The 17,332-nt window shown below is 46.7% G+C and overlaps 1 protein-coding gene across 3 annotated transcripts in view; it reads left to right on the forward strand.

Annotated features, from left to right (window-relative positions):
- The window catches only part of FURIN (furin, paired basic amino acid cleaving enzyme), a 222,180-nt gene that overhangs the window by 166,742 nt on the left and 38,106 nt on the right, over nt 1-17,332 (forward strand). For all 3 annotated transcript variants that reach the window (XM_073653190.1, XM_073653189.1, XM_073653188.1), the window contains 3 exons: nt 1,017-1,105; nt 9,519-9,691; nt 10,905-11,117. In XM_073653190.1, the coding sequence (XP_073509291.1) occupies nt 1,017-1,105; nt 9,519-9,691; nt 10,905-11,117 (475 nt within the window). The remainder of the gene's footprint in view (nt 1-1,016; nt 1,106-9,518; nt 9,692-10,904; nt 11,118-17,332) is intronic.

Raw genomic sequence — 17,332 nt, forward strand, 5'->3', positions numbered from 1 at the left:
AGATTATCTCTAAAGGATTATTAAACTTGCTGCCAGGTAGTCAATCATATTTATGAGCTCTGTATAACGCCACTCCCTCCTCTGATTGGCATATTTCTGTGCACACTGTGTATAGGCAGAAAGCTGCCAATCAGTGGTGTCGGCGGAGTTATACAGAGCTCCGCATTCAGAGCACTGGCAGATAAAACACTGATTTATCAAATTGATAGCAGGCAGCCCAGTTAGTGACACATCGCTGGAATCATGATCTCTGACTCTTAATTATGCTGTTCTCAGATGAGTTAGCAAAAACTTGTTGACAGATTCCCTATAAAGGAAGTAATTTTGACAGCGACCTAAAGTAATAGCGTCAGCTGAGGGTTAAGCAGACAGGATGGCCCTTTGGCATGCCAAATATTCTTCTGCCAAGCTCATGTACTTTTAGTGTTTGCCTTTCAGAATTGAGGATCCTGCCTATGGTGCAAGATGTAGTAGACAAATAAGATTAATGTCCTGTCTGCACAATGCTCCACTTCATTCACCTCTGAAGAATCTGTCCTCGTCTCAGTTTGGTGTGAAAGACAAGTCCTAATATAGCGGCAGGAGCTTACGTCTTGTCTCCCTGGAGCAGGATGGGAACTGGCGCAGACTGAAGGAGTCACTATAAATTTGTAAATGGCTAAACATTATAGGTAGCTGTAAAGAGCATCCCTTCCTGGAACATATAGACTATTTTATTGGCTGCAACCTTAGAACATAAGCCTTTAAAAAAATTACCGCCACATATAATAGTATCCTGTGTCTGGACTTTGAACGGGAGGAGTTGGCATTTGTGTAGATAAAGCCCTTGTGTCTTATAACAATATCTCTTGCCTTGTCCAACGTAAGAGATTATGCTCAAATGGAAAGGTTCTGTAAAGTAATACTTTCTAAGGCATTAACCATTTCAGTTTATCTTTTAGTAAATGTGTCGGAGCACGACAAATAAAAAATGTATTAAAATGATCCGCATGTGTTTTTTTGTTTTTTCTTTCTAGGCATGGCACCCGCTGTGCTGGAGAAGTGGCCGCAGTGGCAAATAATGGCATATGTGGTGTTGGAATAGCTTATAATGCCAATATTGGAGGTAATAAATGTATGCCTGTTTAGGTGATAAAGGAAGGTTTGTTCAAAATTACTGGCTGCTGGTAACTTTTATACATATGGATACAAATGAAAACATTTTTACAGAATTGGCTTTCATTGCGGTTATTCATTTTCCATTATAGCACCAATATATTCTGTGGCAATGTATAAAGATTGTAAGAAGGAAAAATAGTGCATACCCATAATAATAAGCAATAAGATATATTGAAAAAAATATATACCACAATAAAGACAAACGCTTGAAATCAATTAAAAACCATAATATTAGGAAAGGGGGAGTGGATATAGTAATCCAAAAAAAGTATTGCCCCTTCATCAGGCATGTGCTGATGCATGAGTAAGATCACCCTGGCTAAACCAAGTGTAACGGGTCTGGTAGGCGGAACCTCTGAGCTACTATACAAGGGGGCGGTCCTTGTAAGGGAGCGGGTGGCGACCAGGGAAGACGGGTAGGCAGTCACAGCAGGTGACCGGGACAGTCTCTGGGTGAACGGGCAGGAGGTCACGGCAAGTGACCGGGACAGTCTCTGGGTAAACGGGCAGGAGGTCACAGCAAGTGACCGGGGCAGTCTCTGGGTGAACAGGCAGGAGGTCACAGCAAGTGACCGGGGCAGTCTGAGTGAACGGGCAGGAGGTCACAGCAAGTGACCGGGACAGTCTCTTGAGTATAGGGTAGGTACGACCTGTGACGGCTGAGCCTCCAGGTAGGCTAGCAGGCGGATGACAGATGAGTGCTCCCAGGTGAGCAGGCGAGAGTCTCTGGAAAAGCAGGTGGTCACAGCACGTGACGGCAGAGCCTCCAGGTAGGCAGGCAGGCAGGTAGCGGAGGAGCGCTCCCAGGTGAGCGGGCAAGAGTCTCTGGAATAGCAGGTGGTCACAGCACGTGACGGCGGAGCCTCCAGGTAGGCAAGCAGGCAGGTAGCGGAGGAGCGCTCCCAGGTGAGCGGGCAAGAGTCTCTGGAATAGCAGGTGGTCACAGCACGTGACGGCGGAGCCTCCAGGCAGGCTAGCAGGCACGTAGCAGAGGAGCGTTCCCAGGTGAGCGGGCAAGCTGGTCCATAGACAGACTGACAGGAGTAGGAAGGCAGACCGTCGGACCTCAGGCTAGCAAGCAGGTAGCAGGAATATCAGGCAGGAAACAGACAGCAAACTGGCAGGACTCTGGCAGGAATCAGGCAGGTAACTGGCAACGGGACCTGAGGGCTGAAGCAGAGTAGTGAACAGTGCAACAACATTGCTCGGGCACCTCCATTTTGGAGGAGGTGCCTTATATATGGTGAAGTCCTCCGGCCATTGGCCGGGGACTCCTTAGGACGGCGCGCGCGGCCCCTTTAAGAGGGAGGGAGCGCGCGCGCCCTAAGCACAGTGGCCGGGAAGGAGCGCGCGCTGCCAGCAGAGCGGGAGGGGGACGCCAGGCTCGGAGCAGAGAGGTGAGGGGAACAGCGTCCCTGCCTAGCAGAGGGCAGGGACGCCGACGCTACAGTACCCCCCCCTTTAGGCCCCCCCTTTTTTAGGCCAGACAGAAATTTAGCAAGGATGAGAGGGGCATGGATGTTCTCCCGGGGCTCCCACGTTCTCTCTTCAGGACCAAACCCCTTCCAATCTACTAGAAAAAAGGTCTTCCCTCTTACCCTTTTGGTGGCCAGAATGTTCTCTACCTCAAATTCGTTTTCAGCGGAAACCGGAGCAGGAGGCGTGCCTGTAGACTTGGAAAAAGAGTTAAGCACCACGGGTTTGAGGAGAGATACATGGAAGGAGTTAGGGATCCGCAAGTTGGCCGGGAGTTTCAATTTATAGGCCACCGGGTTGATCTGACTGATGACCTCCAGAGGACCGATGAACCGAGGCCCTAACTTATAGGAAGGAATCTTGAGCCGGACATACTTGGACGAGAGCCAGACCTTATCCCCTGGACGGAATTGAGGAGGATCCAGACGTTTTTTGTCAGCATGTCTTTTCATACGCTCGGATGACAGAAGGAGTGCGGACCGGGTACTCTCCCATGTGGAGGAAAATTTGTTAACAAGAAATTCCGCAGCCGGATTGTCCACCGAGGTGGAGACGGGAAACGGGATCCGAGGATGCTGACCGAAGACTACAAAAAACGGGGATTTGGAGTAAGATTCGCTCTCGTGATTGTTGTACGAGAATTCGGCCCATGGCAGGAGATCCACCCAGTCAGAATGGTGGGCATTAACGAAGTGCCGGAGGTAACTGGTCAGGATCTGATTGATCCGCTCCACTTGACCATTAGACTGTGGGTGGTAAGCGGAGGAGAAGTCCAGGGTGACGTCTAGCAATTTACAAGTGGCTCTCCAGAAACGAGAAGTGAACTGTACCTCACGATCCGACACGATGTGACGGGGCAGGCCATGAAGACGGAAGATGTGGCGGATAAAGTCTTTAGCCAGCTCGGGTGCAGACGGGAGGCCTGGCAGGGGAATGAAGTGAGCCATCTTGGAAAAGCGGTCAGCGACCACCCAAATGACCGTACAACCGGCAGAGACGGAAAGATCAGTTATGAAGTCCATCGCTATATGCTGCCAGGGGGCAGCAGGTACTGGCAGAGGAAGGAGGCGACCGGCTGGCAGGTGTCTCGGAACTTTGTTGCGGGCACAGGACACACAGGCAGAAACAAAGTCTATTACATCCTTGCGCAGGTTAGGCCACCAGTAGTGCCGGGCAATAAGCTGGAGGGTCTTTTTCTGACCGGTGTGGCCAGCTAGTTTAGACGAATGGCCCCAGTGTAGGATCTTCTCCCGATCAGGTACTGAAACAAACGTCTTACCGGGAGGGAGACGATTTAGACTCACGGGAGCCACCTGCATTACTCTGGCGGGATCGATGATATGTTTAGGTTCTTCCTCGAGATCAGATACCAGAAAGGATCGGGACAAGGCGTCTGCTTTGATGTTCTTGTCAGCCGGGCGAAAATGTAGAACAAAATCAAAGCGAGCAAAAAACAAGGACCACCGGGCTTGGCGCGGATTAAGTCTCTGGGCATGCTGGAGATAAGCCAAGTTCTTGTGGTCAGTGTGAATTATTACCGGATGAAGAGCCCCCTCGAGTAGGTAACGCCACTCCTCCAATGCCAGCTTGATGGCCAATAACTCTCGGTCTCCTATGGAATAATTGCGTTCAGAAGAGGAGAAGAGTTTGGAGAAGAAGCCGCAAGTTACCATCCTCCCGGAAGAAGATTTTTGAGTAAGTACAGCTCCGGCTCCAGAGGAGGAGGCGTCAACCTCCAGAAAGAACTGCTTGTTGCCGTCCGGACGATGCAGCACCGGGGCGGAAGAGAAGGCCTGTTTTAAGGAAAGAAAAGCCTCCTCTGCTTCGGGCGGCCACTCTTTGGGATTAGTACCCTTACGGGTGAGCGCGGAAATTGGGGCAGTCCGGGAAGAGAAGTGCGGTATGAAGAGGCGGTAGTAGTTGGCGAAGCCCAGGAACCGCTGACTGGCCTTCAACCCCTCCGGTCGAGGCCATTTCTCGATGGCAGACAGTTTCTCTGGATCCATTCGTAGGCCGGTCTGAGAAATAATGTAGCCCAAAAACGGAAGCGAGGTCTGCTCAAAGAGGCACTTCTCATATTTAGCGAAGAGGTGGTTCTGCCTGAGCAGGACCTGACGAACATCCCTCCGGTGAGTCTGGAGATCCGGAGAGAAGACCAAGATGTCGTCCAGGTACACCACAACGCAGGAGTAGAGAAGGTCCCGGAAGATGTCATTGACCAACTCTTGAAAGACGGCAGGAGCGTTAGAGACCAAAGGGCATTACCAGATATTCATAGTGGCCAGCCCGGGTGTTGAATGCAGTCTTCCATTCATCCCCTTGACGGATACGGACCAGGTTGTACGCCCCACGGAGGTCCAGTTTGGTGAAGTCTCTAGCCCCCCTCAGGCGATCAAATAATTCTGGAATGAGCGGAAGGGGGTACTTATTCTTCACCGTGATCTGGTTAAGGCCTCTATAGTCTATACAGGGACGGAGAGAGCCGTCCTTCTTTTTTACGAAGAAGAAGCCTGCTCCCGCCGGGGAGGTAGATTTCCGGATGAATCCCCTGGCCAAATTCTCCTCAATATATTCGGACATCGACCGGGTCTCAGCAGCGGACAATGGGTAAATACGCCCACGGGGAGGAGTAGTACCGGGTAACAGGTCGATAGGACAGTCGTATGGTCTATGAGGGGGTAATGTCTCTGCCTCCTTTTTATTAAAGACATCAGCAAATGACCAATAGGGAATCGGAAGTCCAGGTAGATTAGTTGGGATAGGAGAAGGACGGACGGGATGAACAGGAACCAAACAAGTCTTATGACAGTCCTGTCCCCAGCGAAGGACTTCTCCGGTCTGCCAGTCAAGCACGGGTGCATGTCTCTGGAGCCAAGGTAGACCTAGAAAGAGGGCGTGAGAGAGTCCAGGCAGAACATGAAAAGAGATGCTCTCAGAATGCAGCATTCCCACCTGCAGAGTAATGGATTCGGTGATGAGTTGGATGGGACGTGGTAAGAGGCCCCCATCCACAGCAGCGACAGATAATGGTACAGCCAGAGGTTTGGTGGGAATGCGGTATTTTTCTACCAGGGACTGTGAGATAAGATTCCCGGCCGCTCCAGAGTCAAGTTGGGCTAGTTCGAAATAACGATTCTCCCCGCAGATAATAGAGACTGACAGTAGCAGAGATGGAGAGGATTTATTCTTGTCTAGGTTGACCTCTCTGAGCGAACCTAGACACAGGCGTTTCCCGACCTCTCCGGGCAGGTACGGATCTGGTGCTCCTTACTGCCACAGTAGAAGCAGCTCCCTTCGGCACGGCGTAAGTCCTGACGGGTTTTGACCATCTTGGTCTGGTTGACCTGCATAGGCTCAGGAGAGTGTACCTGGGGAGAGACGGATTTCTGAAAAGTAGGAGCTAGACGTGGAAACCTCCTCTCACGGGTGACCTCTTTGGCACGCTCCTGGAACCGTAGGTCAATCCGGGTGGCAAGAGTTATTAGGTCATCGAGAGTGGTAGGAATGTCCCGACCGGCAAGTTCATCTTTAATACGGCCGGACAGACCCTCCCAGAAGACTGATACCAGAGCGTCGTTATCCCAGGCCAGCTCCGAGGCAAGGGTACGGAACCGTATGGCATATTGGCCCACGGTGAGACTTCCCTGACGGAGGCGTAGCAGAGAAGATGCGGATGAGGTCTTCCGTCCGGGTTCGTCGAAGACTTTCCGGAAAGCCATGAGAAAAGCAGGCAAGTTGGACACCAGGGGGTCTCCTCTCTCCCATAGAGGATTTAGCCAGGCCAGGGCCTCCCCGGTGAGATGGGACATGATGAAGGCAATTTTGGCCCGGTCGGAGTTAAACTGGTGGGACAATAGTTCAAAGTGCAGGGTGCACTGATTTATGAAGCCCCGAGCCTGGGCGGAGTCGCCTCCGAAGCGAGGAGGTGCAGAAAGCCGGGGTCCGGGGTAGGATACCATGGTATTGGTGGGCAGCGGAGCTGCCGGGTTGCGAGTCATGGCACTGGCGGTGGTTGCTGGTGGAGCAGTCAGAGTGTCCAGGCGAGAATTGACATTCCGCAGGTGACCCAGGATGGACTCCTGTTGGGACCTCTGACGGGACAGTTCATGACAGAGGTCCGAGAGCGAGGGAGCTTGGGTGCCACCGGGTTCCATGGCCCGAGCAAACTGTAACGGGTCTGGTAGGCGGAACCTCTGAGCTACTATACAAGGGGGCGGTCCTTGTAATGGAGCGGGTGGCGACCAGGGAAGACGGGTAGGCAGTCACAGCAGGTGACCGGGACAGTCTCTGGGTGAACGGGCAGGAGGTCACGGCAAGTGACCGGGACAGTCTCTGGGTAAACGGGCAGGAGGTCACGGCAAGTGACCGGGGCAGTCTCTGGGTGAACGGGCAGGCGGTCACAGCAAGTGACTGGGGCAGTCTCTGGGTGAACGGGCAGGAGGTCACAGCAAGTGACCGGGGCAGTCTCTGGGTGAACGGGCAGGAGGTCACAGCAAGTGACCGGGACAGTCTCTGGGTGAACGGGCAGGAGGTCACAGCAAGTGACCGGGACAGTCTCTGAGTATAGGGTAGGTACGACCTGTGACGGCTGAGCCTCCAGGTAGGCTAGCAGGCGGATGACAGATGAGTGCTCCCAGGTGAGCAGGCGAGAGTCTCTGGAAAAGCAGGTGGTCACAGCACGTGACGGCAGAGCCTCCAGGTAGGCAAGCAGGCAGGTAGCGGAGGAGCGCTCCCAGGTGAGCGGGCAAGAGTCTCTGGAATAGCAGGTGGTCACAGCACGTGACGGCGGAGCCTCCAGGCAGGCTAGCAGGCAGGTAGCAGAGGAGCGTTCCCAGGTGAGCGGGCAAGCTGGTCCATAGACAGACTGACAGGAGTAGGAAGGCAGACCGTCGGACCTCAGGCTAGCAAGCAGGTAGCAGGAATATCAGGCAGGAAACAGACAGCAAACTGGCAGGAATCAGGCAGGTAACTGGCAGGTAACTGGCAACGGGACCTGAGGGCTGAAGCAGAGTAGTGAACAGTGCAACAACATTGCTCGGGCACCTCCATTTTGGAGGAGGTGCCTTATATATGGTAAAGTCCTCCGGCCATTGGCCGGGGACTCCTTAGGACGGCGCGCGCGGCCCCTTTAAGAGGGAGGGAGCGCGCGCGCGCCCTAAGCACAGTGGCCGGGAAGGAGCGCGCGCTGCCAGCAGAGCGGGAGGGGGACGCCGGGCTCGGAGCAGAGAGGTGAGGGGAACAGCGTCCCTGCCTAGCAGAGGGCAGGGACGCCGACGCTACACCAAGGAGGACTGCATGTCAATAGGATTACTTATATAAAACCCGCCGAATGGGCTGGTTAAATAAACCGGTAATGTACTTGTGCAGAAATGAATAATAAATATAAATATTGAATGGTGAACAGGGATAAACCATTAAGATTATAGAGAAATACAATATAAGAAAAAAGATAGGATGACTAAATAAATACCAGGGCAATGGGTAGTGTCTGAAGCTGAAGATCACAACGCGTTTCGCTGCTGTCTAGCAGCTTCATCAGAGGTATAAAGATTGTAAACACATCAGTCCCTTTTCCCTATGGTTATATTTCTATGTATGTGTCCTCTGTCACATAATGTATTAACAAGCTGATAAAATGGTGTAAGTGGTCAACCAAGTCAAGAAGATGTATATTTTTTATGCAATCATATGACCCTGAATTCATTACTATCGTTGGAGGGGTTCATTATATTTTTCTCTTCTACAAAAAGGATAAGAACATGAATATGAAGAAAAGCTAAAAAGACAAAAAGCACATTATAGGATGTTATCCAGAGAGACATTATTGTGCTGCAGTAACTGCTCTCCTGGTTGAGTTGTGAGGAAGCTCAATGGTAAATCCAACTCCTACTGCTCCGCTGGTTGGAAGCTCCAACGTAAATATCAAGAGAAAATGAGCCGCTGCCCCCTAGTTAGACGCCAATCTCTGGCATTAAAGTCATATTCCCGACATGGATGTTTAAGCCATGTCCACACAATATGCCATAAATATCTGACTGATATGAACCTATTTCTGGGACCTGCGCCTAATCCCCGAATGAGGGTCCCCTCGATTTCTGTCCACCTGGTGGAGTGAATAGATAAGTGATCGTGTCTGTGTGTAGCTCCCTCCATTTACTCTCACGTGCAAAAGGTGGATCTCTCATACATCAGACTTTTATGACATATCCTGTGCTTATGCTATAAATGCCTCAGATGGCACTTGCTGAAGCTGGAGCCCTCCCCCGTTCATCTATCTGCAATTAGAGACTAGGATCACTAATCTCTATCCTCCTTTGTCCATTGAGCAGAAAATGAGAGAACAACGGTGAAATTAACCCTAATTTTCTATGCAAGATTTCCACAAGTCTGTTTATTGAACATGCAGAAAACCTTGCAGACTGGCACATACTGTGTACAGGTGTCTTATGTTACATGTTATGTTACTCTTATATTAGAACATTTAATGTAAAAAAGCAATGTTTACATGTCATATTTTTGCAGTGAAAATGCAGCATTTTACTGTCCCAGCAAAATGAATATTTAAGTCTCATGCACACACTGCTTATTTTTTACTTTTTCAGATCTGTAGCTTGTCAATTCCTTCAGCATTTTTGCAATGTTTTCATCTATTTAAAATACATTGGGAAAAGGTGCAGTCTTTTTCCTGCCATGAGACCTGTTTAAGCAGAAAAATTTGCAGCAAATACTTAACATGTGCACATAGCCTTATGAGACACTTTGGCCCCTGGCATCTGGATTTCCCAGACACGTATTTTGCATATCACTGGACAAGCTGATATGAAATTAACTTTTGTGACGATAATAGCCGAAAATCCTACCTAATGACTATATTTCTTTGGCAGGAGTTAGGATGTTGGATGGTGAAGTGACTGATGCGGTAGAGGCAAGATCTTTAGGGCTAAACCCCAACCACATTCACATCTACAGTGCAAGCTGGGGGCCAGAAGACGATGGGAAAACTGTGGATGGCCCTGCCCATCTTGCAATAGAAGCCTTCTTCAGAGGTGTGAACCAGGTATGTTAACTTTTTTGCTGATGTTCTAGGGCTGAGACTTAACCCACTGTTTAGGCACACAGTGAAAAAGGTGGGCCTTATACAGCTCTCTAGAATTATGTAGTCTATATATGCCATGCCCTTTTTTCCTTTGTTGAAGTGATCGAACATACCTGCTCGACAGAGGTTAAAGGTAAGCTCTTTCAGCCTCTGTTGGGAGACTGGAGCCCAATGATATGCTTGGTGTGCACACTGTTCGCTTTTACCGGCATACAAGCTAAATGCAGATTAGAGACCTGATCTGAACATGACCTGAATGGAGTATTCAGAGTGTGCACTGTGACGTGTGTAAGAAGAGGGAGAGACTGAAGGAGAACCATTACAATTTGGATGTAAAGTGGATAGAAGTCCGTGCTGCCAGTGGTCCAATATACAATGGGAGTCCAAGATTGTTTGGATTCGGTTTTTATTTGTCAACACGTTTCGATGTATTCATACTTCTTCATCAGGACAAACCACAATGATTGTGGGTTGTCCTGATGTTTTCATTGTGGTATGTCCTGATGAAGAAGTATGAATCAAACACGTTGACAAATAAAAACCGCATCTAAACAATATTGGACCTCTGGCAGCACGGATTTATATCCACTTTACCTCCAAATTTGCATCTTATCACTTATGGTGGATCTGCAGCAGCCTATTTAAGCGAGCTAATGCCGGGGTTGTGACTGTCACAACCCCATCAGGTGAACAAATCCTGTTTTGACTATTGTTTTCATAATCGAATAAGACTCTATTGCGCTCCTTGTCGTTAGTTTTTACTTCACTCGTTACAATTTTTAGGGGGTAGTGATGCGATCCTGTGTTATCTGGTTCCATCCCTATAGCAAAGGTGTTCGGCTAGCTTCACACCTGTATGGTGGCGTTTCTTATTTTTTTTTTATGATGCTGTGAATCACACCCAACAGACCCCATTATATTCATTTGCATCCATCAGGTGTGATTGGTATCTGTCATGTAATGAATCTGGCACTAGTGCAGTTTTTTGTTTTTGGTTCCTAGAACAGCAGAAAACTAGAAATACTGGTGCAGATGTGAAGCTAGCCTCATTAATTGTGCTGCTGCCTGTGATGATAATTGGATGACCACAGGTTACAGGCTCACTAGCTGCTAAAAAGTGGTAACCATTACTTTGAAGCCATATGGAATGTCAACTTTGTCTCCTTCTTTGCAGGGTCGTAATGGTTTGGGCTCTATATATGTATGGGCATCTGGGAACGGTGGGAGAGAACACGACAGCTGCAATTGTGATGGATACACAAACAGCATCTATACATTGTCCATTAGCAGCACCACCCAGCTGGGCAATGTACCATGGTACAGCGAGGCTTGCTCCTCTACACTGGCAACCACGTACAGCAGTGGCAACCAGAATGAAAAGCAGATTGTGAGTATTGCATCCAGCCATTTCTCACTACACTATGCAATGACCGAAACCATTTCCCGCCTTCTCCTTTGATTTATCCATCATGACAAACTGTCCATTCGTTCAGGTCTCTGGTATTAATTGATCTGCAGCACTGACCTCATTTTGATTAAGTCAACTTTGCATAACGAACTGTGAATATTCCAAAACGTTTATGAAGTAAATTACTACAATTCAACAAAATTAGATCCTAGTATCTAGTTTTTTAGGTTTATTTCTCAATCCTCTTTCCATTGCTATTTGGATGTCAGCTCATAAAAAAATAAAAAAATAAGTAACTGATCATGGCTCCTTATCCTTTTTTCTTCAATATGAAATGGAGTTCGTTGATGTTTAAAGAGGTTGCCCACTCTAGGAAACCTTTTTTCATATGTACTCTTAGGCTTTATTCACACCTGTGTTCAGACTTCGCTCTATTTTTAAAGCCAGACAAGCAGAATTAATGGTCAAAACAGCTGTATTGAATAACTGATACAAACTGAAGCCGAAGGTCCACATTAGATTGTCTGGGTTCCATTATGTGTGCGATTTTAGAACAGAAGATGAAGAAAAGGTTCTGCATTCGTCACTTTAAAGAGTCCACTACTATATAAAATGCCCCAATGTATTTAAACTGTGGAGATAATTTTTTTTGTAAATGCCTTCTGCTGTGCATCTTGCCTGTGAGCTTCGCCATCGCTGACCACTCACAGGCATCACGTGACCCCCTGCTGCAGCCGATTCTGGCATCCGATGATGTCACGTCAAGTTCCAGCTGCAGCCGGGTGTGACCCAGTGACGCACTCCCCGCTGGTTTATGGGCTGTGGGCAGAGTTTCATCATGCGTCACACCTAGCATCCACCGCGCGCTTTCCCAATGAATGCAGGAGAAGGAAAGTGTGTGGTGGATGCCGGGTGTGACGCGGAAGGAAACCCCGCCCACAGCCCATCAATCAGCGGGGAGCGCGTCACTGGGTCACGCCCGGCTGCAGCTGGAACATGACATGAGCTAATGCCAGAGCCGGCTGCAGCCGGGGTTCACGTGATGCCTGTGAGCAGTCAGCAATAGCGCCGCTCACAGGCAAGATGCACAGCAGATGGTAATTACAAAAACACTTATCTCCACCGTTTAAATACATTGGGGCATTTTATATAGTAGTGGACAACCTCTTCTAAGTCTAAAAGCTATCAGAAAAACCCATACTGACCCCATAATAATCAATGGGGCTCCTTGGCTTCCTTTTGTATCCATTTAAAATGGATCAGTTTATTTTTTCCTAAAATAAAAACGGACAAACTGAATTTTCAAATGCAAGTGTGAATGTCGCCTTAGCGAACCAAGTTAGTATAAGGGGTCTTCTGATCAATGTAGAAAATGGTTTCCAAGAGCGTAAAATCTGTCCTGCATTACACAGTATAAGCATTGACCACTATGTAATGCTTTGCGGCATTTCCCCCCTGGTGTCACTGCAGAGAATTAAGCACTTACTAGGCTTCTCCATAAGTGACAGCTGATTGATGGGGGAGTCAGTAGGGGGACTCTTTGCCATCAGGTTATTGCCAGAGGCCAGTTCTTACATTTTATTAGGTTTGTCTACAAACTGCAACTTCCTATATTAATAAATTTGCTTATACATCTTCATAAGGACCAGCGCCTGTTTTACTGTCACAAATTCGCTTGGAGCACAGTGATCAGATTGGTTAGGTAACTATTATATAGACTTCTCTTCTAATAAGGCACCTACTTATGTATCCTACATGAGGCAGGCTGGATAGTGCTGGACCGTAGCCACCTCTGGCTGCTCTGTACCAAGTGTGTTCTTTTCTGTTTGCCTTGTGGCTTACATTTGCTTTTTTAACGTTACAACATAAAGCCTGAACAAAGAGTGTTTGTTTTCTCTGGCCCCATTCCATGACATTTCAGGAAAAGCTAAGGGGGTGGTCAGTTTAATTTTTTTAACACGTGTTTTATGTTGATAACTGGTTTTGAGTACATTAAGCAAGAGGAAGTTGTGTGTCGATTTTTATTTATTTATTTTTTTTGGTCATATAGTTTTGGTATTACGGCTTGTCCATCTGACATTAGATGTTTTGCTTTGAAGTTTTTGTTTTGTTTAATCAAGTAATTTTTATTTAAAAACTCCAAATACTAATTTTCCATCTTTCAAATAACATAAATGACATAGTAATTCCATAGTATAAAACATGAACAAAGTATCCCAACATTTCAGAGAGAACCATTTTCAGAGCAGTTCTAGAATAACGTAGTATAACATTCGTAGAAGGGGGAAGAAGATAGAATATTAACAATGCTATCCCTTTATTAGTCACTTTTTTATCTCTAATTAGAAGATTTGTGGGCAGCCCTGGAGGATCCAACCAAGGACTCCATATATTTTCGAATTTGCAAATAGTTACGTTTGTGATATAATCTGGTTGAAAAGAGGAGTCTATTATTTGTCCTTCATTGTAGCTCTCCCGTAGATGGAGGTTGTGTGTCTAACCAGTGAAAGGCAAGAAGTTTACGTGATTGAAATAAGATACAAGCGATACCTATGAATAGGGGAAAGTCGAGATCCACTCCATCCTCAAATATTCCCAATATACATATATGGGGATCTGTTAACAATTTCACTCCATACATCCTTTCTATCAAGCATAGGCCAATTTTGGTATGAGGTCATATCTGTCTACACTCCCACATCATATGCATCAGTTGTGCCTCATCAATCCCACACTTAGGGCAATTTTTGCTTTGAAGTTCTGAATTTTTTTTATACTAATCTTTGACCCATTCTCTACTTTTTAGACCCTTTTATTTGTAAAGACTATGTACACCAGAGCTGGGCAAACTGCTGCCCGCGGGCCACATCCGGCCCTCTGGCTGTTCCAGTCAGGCCCTCGGACCAAGACAGCCGAAGGGCTGAACAGCGGCCCATGGGCAGCACCGTGCCCTCCCCCGCCCACCATCCATCTGCCGCCACTCGCTGTCACCGCTAGAAAGCGGTGAATACATTGGTTGAGGATGGGGCCGCCGGATCCATCTTTCACCAATTGGCGTGTGCTACAGACAGCAGTCTCGAAGACGTAATTTCATTGTGCTGCTGCTGAGAGATTCAGTGGTGTACAAGAGTCAGGAGCAGAGCGCCGAGGGAATGAGAGCGAGGTGAGTGTTTGTTTTTTCTTGTATATGGAATATTTGTATGTATACATGGTGGCTATGAGGGGCCCACACTGTTTATTGGAGATTATGTAGTGTCCACTCTGTATAGATGGGGGCTATGTGGTGCTCACACTGTACATATGGAGGCTATGTGGTGCTCAAACTGTATAGATGGGGGCTATGTGGTTCTTACACTGTATATATGGAGGCTATGTGGGGCTCACACTGTGTATATGGAGGCTATGTGGGGCTCACACTGTGCATATGATGGCTATGTGGGGCTCACACTGTGTATATGGAGGCTATGTGGTGCTCACACTATGTATATGGAGGCTATGTGCTATGTGGGGCACACACTGTATATATGGAGACTATGTGGGGGTCACACTGTATATATGGAGACTATGTGGGGGTCACACTGTATATATGGAGACTGTGGGGCTCACACTGTATATATGAAGGCTATGTGGGGCTCACACTGTATATATGGAGACTATGTGGGAGCTCACGCTGTATATAGGGAGGCTATGTGGGGGCTCACACAGTATATTGGAGGCTATGTAGGTGGCTCACACTGTATATAGGGAGGCTATGTGGGGCACATGCTGTATATAAGAGGCTATGTGGGGAAAATACTGTATATCAAAGGCTATGCGGGGCACATGCTGTATGTTGGGAGGCTATGTGGGGGCTCACACTGTATGTAGGGAGGGTATTTGGGGCTCACGTATATTTGGAGGCTATGTGGTGACTCACGCTGTATATTTGGAGGATATGTGGGGGCTCACTCTGTATATAGGAGGCTATGTGGGGGCTCATGTTGTATATAGGAGGCTATGTGGGGGTTCATACTCTATATAAGGGGATGTCAGCATACTTAATTCAATTAATACAATTAATATTAATATAAATAACTATAATTAATATGTTAATAATATTGAGCAAAATTCATTTCAGCCTATTGGTTCGGCCACAGCAGTCAGTCTCTAATGTGGCCCCTCAGGAAAATTAATTGCCCACCCCTGATGTACACCATCCTAAACAACTTTTTTATTTTTCTCGCTCCAATGCATAATGAAAACTTCAGCAATTTTATAGACCAAACGGTCCAACAATTGCAGGTTCAAGTCCCCAAAGTGGGCTGAAAAACAAAGTAAAAAATGTAAAAAAAATAAAGAAAAAAAAATCTATCTCCCCCCCTCCAACCTCAATAAAAAAAAAAATATTTGGTTTTTATGGATGCAGCAATACCATAGAATCATAGAATCATAGAATCATAGAATGGTAGAGTTGGAAGGGACCTCCTGGGTCATCTGGTCCAACCCCCTGCTCAAAGCAGGTTTCACTAAATCATCTCAGACAGATGTCTGTCCAGCCTCTGTTTGAAGACGTCCATTGAAGGGGAACTCACCACCTCTCGTGGCAGCCTGTTCCACTCATTAATCACCCTAACTGTCAAAAAGTTTTTTCTAATATCTAATCTGTGTCTCCTCCCATTTAGTTTCATCCCATTGCTTCTAGTCTTTCCTTGTGCAAATGAGAATAAAGATGATCCTTCTACAATGTGACAGCCCTTGACATATTTGTATACAGCTATTAAGTCTCCTCTCAGTCTTCTTTTTTGCAAGCTAAACATTCCCAAATCCTGCAACCGTTCCTCATAGGACATGGTTTGCAGACCAGTCACCATTCTGGTCGCTCTTCTCTGAACTTGCTCTAGTTTGTCTATTTCTTTTTTAAAATGTGGTGCCCAAAACTGTACACAGTATTCCAGATGAGGTCTGACCAAAGAGGAGTAAAGACCGATAATGACTTCACGTGATCTAGACTGTATGCTTCTGTTAATACATCCCAGAATTGTATTTGCCTTTTTTGCTGCTGCATCACACTGTTGACTCATGTTCAGTCTATGATCTATTAGTATACCTAAGTCTTTTTCACATGTACTGTTGCTTAGCTCTATTCCTCCCATTCTGTATATGCTTTTTTCATTTTTATTGCCCAGATGTAGTACTTTGCATTTTTCCCTGTTAAAAACCATTCTGTTGGTTGCTGCCCACTGCTCCAGTTTATTTAGGTCTTTTTGAATCCTCTCTCTCTCTTCTCTAGTATTAGCTATCCCTCCTAGCTTTGTGTCATCAGCAAATTTAATCAGTTTACCCTCAATTCCTTCATCTAAATCATTGATAAAGATGTTGAACAATACAGGTCCCAGGACGGAGCCCTGTGGTACCCCACTTGAGACATTCATCCAGCTGGATGTGAAGCCATTTACAACCACCCTTTGAGTCCGATCACTAAGCCAGTTATGAATCCACCTAACAGTTGCCTGGTCCATTGCATACTTGGTCATTTTTTCAATAAGGATGGTGTGAGATACTTTGTCAAATGCTTTGCTGAAGTCAAGATATACTATATCTACAGCATTTCCCTGATCCACCCAGTCAGTGATTCTGTCATAGAAGAAAATTAAGTTAGTCTGACATGACTTGTTAGTTACAAACCCATGCTGACTCTGGTTAATCACTTCATTCTTATCCAGGTACTTACATACATGTTGTTTAATAATTTGTTCAAAGATCTTTCCTGGTATAGAAGTCAGACTCACCGGCCTATAGTTCCCTGGGTCCACCTTCTTCCCCTTTTTGAAGATAGGAACAACATTTGCTCTTCTCCAGTCTTCTGGGACTTCTCCTGTTCTCCAAGAATTTTCAAAGATTATGGAGAGTGGTTCTAAAATTTCTTCTACGATCTCCTTCAGTACTCTGGGGTGTAATTCATCTGGACCTGGAGACTTGAACTCATTTATGTTAGCTAAATATTCCCTCACAATCTTTCTGTTTACAGATAACTTGGATTCCTCTATTCCTTTAAAAGGACAGTGAAGATCAGTTGATGTTACATTTTCTTTCTGAGAGAAAACAGATGCAAAATAGGAATTAAAAAGTTCGGCCTTCTCAACATCCTCTCTTACCATTTCTCCATTTTCATCCTGTAAAAATCCTATAGCATCTTTGACTTTTCTTTTACTTTT

Source organism: Phyllobates terribilis, unplaced genomic scaffold, assembly GCF_046119375.1.
Source record: "Phyllobates terribilis strain yellow unplaced genomic scaffold, ASM4611937v1 Scaffold_11__3_contigs__length_659146591, whole genome shotgun sequence".
Taxonomy (NCBI): Eukaryota; Metazoa; Chordata; class Amphibia; order Anura; family Dendrobatidae; genus Phyllobates; species Phyllobates terribilis.